General features: G+C 44.9%; 1 protein-coding gene across 1 annotated transcript; it reads right to left on the bottom strand.

The window, feature by feature from the left end:
• Positions 1 to 989: 989 nt before the first annotated feature.
• Positions 990 to 9,275, bottom strand: DEXI (Dexi homolog). The gene is made up of 5 exons (XM_068147372.1): positions 9,264 to 9,275; positions 7,530 to 7,989; positions 6,983 to 7,332; positions 4,095 to 4,282; positions 990 to 1,627 (listed from the first exon to the last, which is right to left on the bottom strand). The coding sequence occupies exons 1-3, from the start codon at positions 9,273 to 9,275 to the stop codon at positions 7,208 to 7,210; spliced, it is 597 nt and encodes a 198-aa protein (XP_068003473.1). The 3' UTR covers positions 990 to 1,627; positions 4,095 to 4,282; positions 6,983 to 7,207.
• Between the last annotated feature and the right edge of the window lie 583 nt (positions 9,276 to 9,858).

Below are 9,858 nucleotides of genomic sequence, written 5' to 3'. Positions count from 1 at the left end.
TATGAAACTACTGCTGGCTTCTGAGCACGATATGCTCAGGGCTTTGCATTGCAGGCTAACAGAGAGTACTGTGTTTGAGGGAAACAGGCTGGTCCTGCTGGCACTTTACCAGTTCAGTGGTTTGGAAATGAAGAAATAATTCTAACAGACCATGGGATCTTGCAATGCCAACTGACAGACTGCAAGTCTGGAATCCAAAGATACAAAAGTGCTAACTAAAGCCACTAACAGCAAGAAGGTTATTTTATCTTTTCAGAATTTTTGACCTTAAAAGTTCTAAAATTAATCAAGCTTCAAAGTCTGGATGTCCTTGTGGCATAAAGCTCTTCCAAAATGTTTTTGTCAAATGAGAGCATTGTGTATAGAGGACTGAATTCACTGGCCACCCTAAAAAAGTTGTTGTGATTAAATCTGTACTCAAAAAATCTTTTAGGATGAGAAAAATGCTCCTCTCTTTACACCCATGCTTTTTGTTGTCAAAGCACCCTTGTTTCCTTGTTTCCTCATACTGGCTGTTAAAAGACTCATGACATGAGCTGTCTAGATCCAAAAGCCTGAGCTGGGAGCAGATGGTAGATACATAGACTGCTGAGGACAGACATAATGCAGAGTTCAGGAGAAATGTTTTCAGTTCTGTTTTATCTGTAATCTTCTCAGTACACCAACTTGGTTTAAAAACTGCTCAGACATGAGAATTAGACTTTTCTTTTTAAAAAAAACAAAAAGGGAATAAGACAAAACCAGTACAATACTTGCTCTCAGTAACATGTGAGTTTTTTCCTCCACCATGGTGTGCAGTTCCTGCTCTTTCAGTTCGAGTCTAATTTTTTGTTCATGAAAACTACTTCCTACAAGCTGGTCCCCTCAACAATCTGGAAATATTTGTAGCTACCAAGAGGAAAACTGGCATTTCCTGGAAAGCATATTTTGGTAATTTTCTCTTCAAACTAAAAAAGAAAAACTCCAACACATGACTGCTTAACTTTTTCATGGAAAAGGTCAGTCTTTATTATATTGCTTTCATATCTGTACATAGGAACATGAGCTTAAACAATCTGCCAAGTACTTTGTGTTAAGTAATGAATCCACCTGACATATAAAATTAACTCTCTGATCTATTTCAAAATTCACAATTTAAATAAAATATCTTACTAGCACAGTTGTTGCTGTAATGCTGCCCTGAACAGAACCTCTTTGCAATCACTCGTGCATATTTTCCCCTGAGAGAACACTGTCTTTGAACTACTGGCTGGTAGAGTTTTCAATGTGTGATTGTAAAACTTGCTTAAGCAGTATGTAGTGCATGTCCATTTGGGTGACATGGTATTTATTCAAAAATTTACCAAATCTGAGTAACATCTTGATTTTATGTTATAATAGAACATAGCTTATATTACTTGTTCATACAGTTCATCCCAGAATTAATTACCTATGGAAGCCCAGTGCGTGAATCACTGCAGTTAGTGCACACTCGAGAGGCAATGACCGTGGAGAAATCACAACTGACAAAGTCTGATGACAACTGTTCTTGTCCTCTTGTCCTTCTTTTCATCATCTCAGAGAACAGTTTCTTTCCATGACTTGATCCATTACCCTGGTCATAACCCATTTCACGTGTTTAAGGAATCTGTTTAAAAGAAAACACACAAATACAGAGTATGAACTGAGAAGTCACCGAGTATGGTAGATATAGCACCATGCCATTGACTTAAAGCCTTTTGTGACTATGGACAATTCTTCTTGGAGAAGACCTGAACCTTTCAGAGAAATCAGGGAGATTGTTAGTACTCCGTATCACAGACCAAATCCTAGGCTGACTTAAAAATAGCACAGCAAAATGTATTGGGCCCCCAAAGCAAAGCTGTCTAATGGAAGTTTCACATATTGCTGTGGACTGTTATTCTTAGACTGTAATTTGTAGTGGCAGATATTAAATGGGGTGTGAATGATACAATTGACCAGAATATTCAGTCTTGCCTTTCTATTCAGCTGATTAAAAGTCTGTCCTTCAAATCTCATGTGAACCTATTTTTAAGAGAAAATTTCCGAAAACAAGGGCAAATCAAAAGGTAGCAAATATTTTAACATCTCAGAACTATAGTCTTCCAATAGCTTAAATGGTACTGTAAATATTTAACAGTATGGACACTACAGCATAACTTCAGCATCAAAAGAAGAAACTCAGTCATGATATTTTTGCTAGTTCTGCCTATGGGGTTGTTGCTCTTCACAACTCAGGCTGGACCAAAGAAAACATGGTGACTCTGCTCGGCATCCTTATATTGCTTTCTGCTTCCTGACTTTCTGCCAGAGTGTGTTCTCATACCTCACAGGCTATTTAGGCTCTATTCTGAGCAAGTCTTGGGTGTTTCTTTCTCGCCCTTTCAAAGGGTATATAGCCTTAAGTCTATTAACTGAACTGGGGCTTTACCCAGCAACAGATCATTCAGTGTACATCATCATTTTCCATTACTGTTATTTTCCATATATGGCTGTTATTAGTCTTTACCCTTTTTATCACATACATTGGAAATGTGTTCATGCCCTCAGAGAGTGTCCTTCAAACTAGTCAGCTATTTTTGCCCAAGTTTGTGGCCAAAGTACTTAAAACTCAGCTGAAAAAAAAAAATGGGAAAATGTAGCCACTTCTGTGTCCCATTTAAGTCTTTGGAACAGTTGTATTCCATATAAACTACAACCATTACGAAAGAACAAATGCAGAAAGTTGGACTGGCCAAGTATACAAACTAAATATCTCTAAACAAATTACTCTTCTGATCTCAGATTGCCAGCTACTGGATGAGCTACAGTGTCACTTTGCTCCCACTCCATGGGAAACAAACATGCAAAAATTAAATTGGATTGGTTTCTTAATTCCTGTTGACAGTTTAACACTGATATTTTGCTATTGCCACCTAAGGAAGCAAGTTGGATTACAGTAAGCTCCATTTTTGTAGGATGTTCCACACACAAGATTTATTTTTTAAAAATTATCCTTTCAAATCACTTATGACTGGGGTTTTTAACACATGAAATACTCAGGTCTGAACTATTTCTATCCTAAACTGAATGTCTCTATCTTCTATGCCTCATTTTAATTCAAAAAAAGCTGTCTTCCCTCTTTGCATGACATAAATGAAAGCATTTGGAAGAAAATCACTTCAGACTGTCCATGGCTGTGGTTAATGAGTCTCTATGGACAGTTCATCAGCTAACTAAGATTTTGTCTTCCTTCTATTTCAGATGGAATTCCTGTTCAGAAGAGAGTACAAAAGTTTCTTTAAAGCGGAGCTGTCCGGTGAGCTTGAGCACTCAACTTCTATTCATTTTAGTAACATCTAAGAATTCAAAACACAGTTCTAAAAATCACAGCTATTGCTCTTAATCCTGTTGTTAATAACTCACAGAAAAACAACTGACTGATCTGTATCACAGAGTCAGCGAGCCACTTTTTTTTTAACATGGAGATTTCTACCAGTAAGGGAAGGGCATAGTGAAAAATGCCAAGGGAAAACAAGTATTGAATCACTGTCCTTATTATTTTTAAGATTCAGAGTCTGAAAAGAAAGCAGTGATGAGGTAGATTCTGACATACTTATGTGTATCCTGACATTGCTAGTGATAACATTCTATTCCTTTCTGTGGCATGTTTTGAAGATGCAACAGAGACACAAAGAGAGTTAAGCTCACAGAAGACATCAGGGGCAGACATGGGAAGGAGTCCAGCACTGAGCCTGCATTTCTAATTGGCATTATTTTGATGAGCTACTGAGTAAAGCTGTTTCTTTGATTCAGGATTTAGATGCTGGCGTTCAGCAGAAGTGCTGAGTCACAAGGTTTTGAGTGCTGGATTCTTCTCACTGAAGACATTCATCATAATTTACCTTGATGAAAAAATACAGGCAATGCTTGTACTGTATGATTAAACAAATCCAATCTTTCCTATTCAATTTTCATTATTGATTACTTTTGCTCATTTTCTTTCTGATTACATTGTGATGAGTCACATCTGATTTTAAGAAAGTACAAGGAGAACAGTTTGATCACCTTATTCCAGGGGACTCCAAATATATTAAAGAACCTGGCACACTCACACTAAATCAGCTGATGACACAAGCAAGCACAATTCTGCTCTGTTTACACAGATGGTTTTCTTCATTTGAATAGGGTAAGAAGCTTATTTCAGCTGCTCAGTTGTCCACGTTCAGTCTCTGCCACCAGTTATGCTCAGAAACCTGGACATAATTTTGCTCCTGTTGATTTTTTTCAAGTAGGGGTTTCACTGCAAGAGAGAACAGAGCTCCTCTGATCCACATGTTCTTTTATTCTTACATCTAAATTAGCCTTTCCACATTCTGCAGAATCACCTCTTGGGATTTCTCCCCTTTGTTTTCCTGTCATGCATGCCATTCACCTCCTGGGTACAAGGCATCACTTTCTAAATTCAAGGAGCACGCTGCAAGGTTTCACCTAAGCCTAATCATAGCATTTTAGTTGCTCTCAGTAATCACTGGTGAGTCACATGAACACTCCTCATATATAATGCAAAGATTATGTCTATGTATTTTTCATCTCTGTAGGTAAAACTGAGACCCATTCTTCCTGCAGTGTCTTATGAATCCTCACCACTTCAGGGTGTAAGTACACAGGGGAGGTGGGCAGCCTTCCTAGGCTTTTAGAGAGTATGGGCTAACACAAAGAGCTTGGGTCACTGCAGTCTAGACACCAAAGGAATTTAAATCTTCCCTTTCAGTGCCTTCTGCTCCCAAAGCAGAAAACACAGCTCCAAATTAGGTCCCTCTTCTGCCTGTCTTGCTAGGGAACTGGTGAGGAGGAATGGCACAGAATGGTGAAGAAACCTGTAACCAGGATATTGACACAAATTCCTTTTCCTGGCAACATGCTGAGTCTTTGCCTGGTGGCTAAATAATTCCACAATTTGTAGCGTGGTTGCTGCACATATGAATATAAATATATAAATAAGAGATTTGTGGTTTCATTCTCAATGGAAATTGCCATCTAACATGACAACTTACAGGGTGAAGGCTGGAGCTGGTAACTGCAGAGTTACATTAGCTCAAAGTGCATATAGACCAAGACATACTTGGGAGCTCTGCAACCTCTTGCACTTTGATTTCTACATAAAAAGGTCACATGGTTTTACAGTTAAAATACCAAGAAGTGTACAGAGCCGTTTATCCTCTTAATATGAAGCAAAATTTTAAGAAGCCCATTTATCTACACTGAACAGAACTGTGCTCAGATCCCATGCTTCATCAAGCTAGGTGTTCAGGAAAATTATTTCTGTTGTTCGTATGTATTCCTAGATGCAACTCACCATGACAAATCTTAGTCAGCAAAAAAGTGATCATAAAAAAATAATTTATTTCCTAAATTAGATGGTGTTGGAGTTAGGTTTGGGGTTTGGGGAAAGAAAATGGCTAGGGCTTTTTGCACCAAAGATTTTGCTTAAATCTCCATTAGTTTTTATGAACTTCTTTTCTGGAATACAGAGCAAGTGTGTTATTTGCCCAGCTGAAAAGGGTTTAGGATACAGTCACAAAAGTACCCAACACTCTTTTGTGGGGAGTTTAGTTCTGCTCCAGACCTTCTGTTCTAGCAGAAGTGATTCTAATCCAGCTGCTTGGACTGCTTGAAGTGTCTGCTGGCACAGACACTTCCATTTGCAGTAACTATGTGCCATGAGATTTCTTCAGTAGCAGAGATCGGTTCCCTCCATCGCCCCTCACACTTGTTATGCTCCCATGTGCCTTTGGCCAAGCTTTGTTCAGCTGTGTTATTGCAATCAATGTTGTTCCAACACCAAAAAATTTCCATTTTTTTTCTATTAAACTATTGCCCAAAATCAGCTACTAATGCTTCATATGGAATCTGAATAGAAATATTTAGGAGATATTTTTAACCTGTAACAGGGCCAGCACTACAGGAAAGGTTTGTTTGCTTTTTGATTTGTTTCTTTTTAATTAGAAGACTGATTAAAATCACTTGATGTCAAATAGTATTTGTATAGTATGTTCTCCAAGCTTATGTTTGTAACTTTACAACAAAATTTCCTGTCTCATAATTTCAAATAGAAAATTAAAAGGTATCCTGAATAAGATTTCAGATTTACAGACAGTATTTTGCTTTAAAAAATCTGCTACTGGCAGATTTGCCAACACATTTTAATTTAAACCGTGAGTGTTTTCACTAACACACATTTGGCACAGAAACTCCCAGCTAGAAATAGTGATCTTCTTCCCAATTGCATTTCAGTGTTTAAAAATGATAAATCCTTATACATGTGTTGGTATCACTCACAACTACAACTATAAATTGATCAAGCAACGCCTCATGTTAAAATTAACATGAGGGGAATGGTAAACTGGATAAGTTTCTGATTATCCAAGATAGATATTTTAAAGGGCTTCTGATTAAGATGTATTTCTGGCTCGAATGTTAGTATCTATTATCCTGGATGTTCATTTAAATTCAGAGCTGCTTTCCAGACCGAATTAGCAAAGTTGTTGAGCAGCTGTAAACACAACACCCAGTGTAACTGCTGCAGTGGCTCAGAACTGTGCATCAAATTAGTCCTTAGGGAAGGCGTTCTCATTGCTGCGCGGCAGAGGACACAGAACGGGGCCCTACCATCCCTGGGCTCTGCGCAGTGGTACCGGGCGGGGAAAACCGCCGCGGGCGGCCGGATAGCCCCCAGCGTCCGCGGGCAGCCCGCCGCCGACTTCTGCACGCAAAGCTCGCCTGTTCTGGGAGCTGCGACGGGGTATGTCCCCGGTACTGTGCCCGCTCACGTCCTGGGGAGGGCTGTCTGCAGCCCTGCCACCGTCCCCTCGGGGGAACGGGCCGGCCGGGCGGCCGCGCCAGGGCACGGCGGGCCCGCAGCGGGAGGACGGGCGAACGGAACGGCGGCGGCAGCACCACACGGACCGCTGCCCAGGCCGAGCCTGAGGCCGTAACTTACTTCCCTGGCGAGCCCTCTGCGTGTCCGCGGGCGGCAGCGGGTCCCGGGGCCCCCAGCTCGCCCCTGCGCCGGAGGAAGGGGGCGCATTTGGAAAGGAAGATGCTGCGCAAAGTGGCCGAGATGCAGCGAGGGCATCCCGAGGCCGCGGCGTTCCCTGAGCTACGGGCATGCCGGGACACCCGTCCCCAGTGTCACCCCACGGTCGCTTCGGAGCGCCCAGGGGCGTCACTCCAAGTATCCATCAAAGACATCCACTTCGCTGTCCGTCTCGTAGAGCACAGAGCCAGGATCGGAAAGCACTCCCAGATCCACCAGAGCCTGGTCCATGTCCTCGGGCAGGAAAACGATGCCTACATTGAGAACGATGTACTCCATCAGGAAGGCATAGTACAGGATCAGCACGTTGACAAAGAACAAGCCCACGTAAAACATATAGGGCAGCACCAGCAGCGCATGGAAGGCCCAGGACTCCAGGGAATCCAGACGTGCCGAGACCGCGGCGGGCATGCAGCCGTGCGGGGCCGCGGCGGGGGCAGCGGGCACTGACCTGACCGGCCGGTGCAAGGGGGGCGAACACCGACGCGATGCCGGGAGCGGGACGTGCAGGACGGCACTCTGCAGCCCCGCTGGCAGGACAGGGCAAAGCCCGAGAGCCAGATGCCGACCCTGGGAAGAGGCGAGCCCCGCAGAGGCGCGGGGGCAGCACCTCCGCAGAGCGGCCGGGTCGGTCCCTTCCTTCCCCGCAGGAGGAGGCGCCCGGCAAGGGCTTCAGCGGCTCTGCCGCAGCCCCGCCGCTGGCAGGAGGTTCCGCAGGGGCATCTCCAGTCCGGCTGCGGCAGTCTGGTCGCGGCTCCCCTCCTCCTCCCGCCCGCAAACTTTGCAGAAGGAGCTCGCAGACGCGTTGTGGCGGTCGGCAAGGAGCACTTGCCGCCGTCACCGTGCCCGGCACCCCGTCGTGCACCGCAGGACCCTCTCCCGCCCGCCCCCTCGGCTCCCCGCCCCGCCGCCTGCCCCCGCCAAACGGCGCGGCTGTTTACCGGCGCAGCGGCCTCGCATACCGCCGCCCGCGGCGCTGCTGCTCGGCCTGGGGTGGCCGTGAGTCACGGACGCCGGCAACTCCGCCGCCGACTTGACTGTCAGCCGGATCCTGCTCCGCCTGCCCGCCAGCGGCTCGCGTCAGAGTGGAAGGGACAGGAGGCGCCTTGCGGTCTCCGAGCAGCTCAGCACCTCCGCAACAGCCGGGCGGACACCGTGGGCGGGTTGTCCGATTCCTTGCCCATGGGAGTGGTTTCCCGTGCCTCTCTTGTGGAATAGGGCCCTTCGGGAGCAGCCGGGCAGGCCCTGGGGCCCTTCTGATTTTGGTGGAGCCATTTATTTGCTGATCAAACTTTTACCTATATCAAAATGTAACCAAAGGCGTGATTTTAAAGTTGGGCTTTGGGGGGAGGTGTGGTGTATGCTTTTTTGTTTGGTTGGTTTTTGTTTTTTTTTATGCTGGCTAGCAAATCTGTCACTTTTTAATTTAATTATCTGGTTAAAGGGAAAAAAACACCATGACAAAACCCCAAAACCTTAAAACCATCCCACGACAGACATTAATGGCCTTCTTCTCTTGGTTCTGCATTAACTTAGTTTTTAAACCAAGTTTAAAACTAGTCAAAACTAGATGTGCAAAAACCTTGGCAAAAGGAATGTCAGCAGAGGAATTTCCACCACAGCATGTTGCTCTCCTGCTCAGAGCTGGCCCCACCAGAACTGGATTTTGAGTTGTGGAAGGTGGAAAAAGGATGTCAGGGCAACGTTTTATCTCAAATGACAATGTGTTTGAGAGGTATGTGGACATGTAAAAGGTTGGGTTTGATTTGATCTAGGCTAAAATTAATCTTTCACATTCTTAAAAGTCCTCTCATGACCTGCCAACTGCCAAAGAACAGGAGGGACCTGTGTGTTCTAATCAACAAACAGCTGAATACAAGCCAGCAGTGTGCCCAAGTGTCCAAGAAAGCAAATGGGATCTTGGCTTGTATTACAAATGCTGTGTCCAGACGGAGTAGTGAGGTGATTGTCCCCTTGTACTTGGCGCTGGTGAATCCACACCTCAAGTATTATGTTCAGTTTTGGGCACCTCAACACAAGAGTGCTGTAAAGGTGCTGCTATGGGTGTAGAGGAGGGCAACAAAGCTGGTGGAGGGCCTGGAGAATAAATCTTATGAAGGAGGTGGGGTTCTTTAGGTTGAAAAAGAGGAGGCTGAGGGGAGACCCCATCGCCGTCTACAACTACCTGAAAGGGCATTGTGGAGAGGTTGGTGCTGGTCTCTTCTCACAGGTAATTAGTGATAAAACAAGAGAGAACAGCCTCAAGCTGTGACTGGGTAGGTTTAGACTGGACATTAAGAACAAATTTTTCATGGAGAGCGGTCAGGCGTTGGAATGGGCTGCCCAGGGAGGTGGTTGAGTCACCAACCTTGGATGTGTTTAAAGGTTTCTTGGATGTGCTTGGGGATATGGTTTAGAAGTGAACCTTGTAGAGCAGGGTTAGCAGTTGTGCTTGGTGATCCCGAAAGTCTTTTTCAATCTGAATGTTTCTATGATTCGGTGAATTAAATAAAAAATGATAGAAATGCAAATAGGAAATAACAACAAGCCAAGTGCTCCGGCGGCAGGAGCTGCACGTTCCTCAAGCCCCGGGCCCACCGCTGCCCTCCGGCCCTTACGTGTCGCTCACGAAGAGCCAAGCTCTGCCGGATGCTGTGTACCTCCAGCAAAACTGCCCGGGCGCGGCCCTCGGAAAGGGGGCGGCTTATGGCAAGTGCTCCGGTCCCGCGCAGCAATCCGTACAGGAAAGGAGCAAGCCCCCGGCTACGGGGAACTCGCTC

Source organism: Melanerpes formicivorus, unplaced genomic scaffold (genome assembly GCF_026170545.1).
Source record: "Melanerpes formicivorus ecotype bairdi unplaced genomic scaffold, bMelFor1.0.p_v2 SCAF_14, whole genome shotgun sequence".
Classification (NCBI taxonomy): domain Eukaryota; kingdom Metazoa; phylum Chordata; class Aves; order Piciformes; family Picidae; genus Melanerpes; species Melanerpes formicivorus.
Note: the sequence above shows the minus strand (reverse complement) of the source record. Positions and strands in the feature narration are given on the sequence as shown.

Excerpts from the sequence above, each read along its gene's own strand:
- DEXI (XM_068147372.1), bottom strand. Across the intron at positions 7,333-7,529 it reads CCCTTGCACCGGCCGGTCAG|GCATCGTTTTCCTGCCCGAG; the intron begins GTCAGTGCCCGC and ends TTCTCAATGTAG.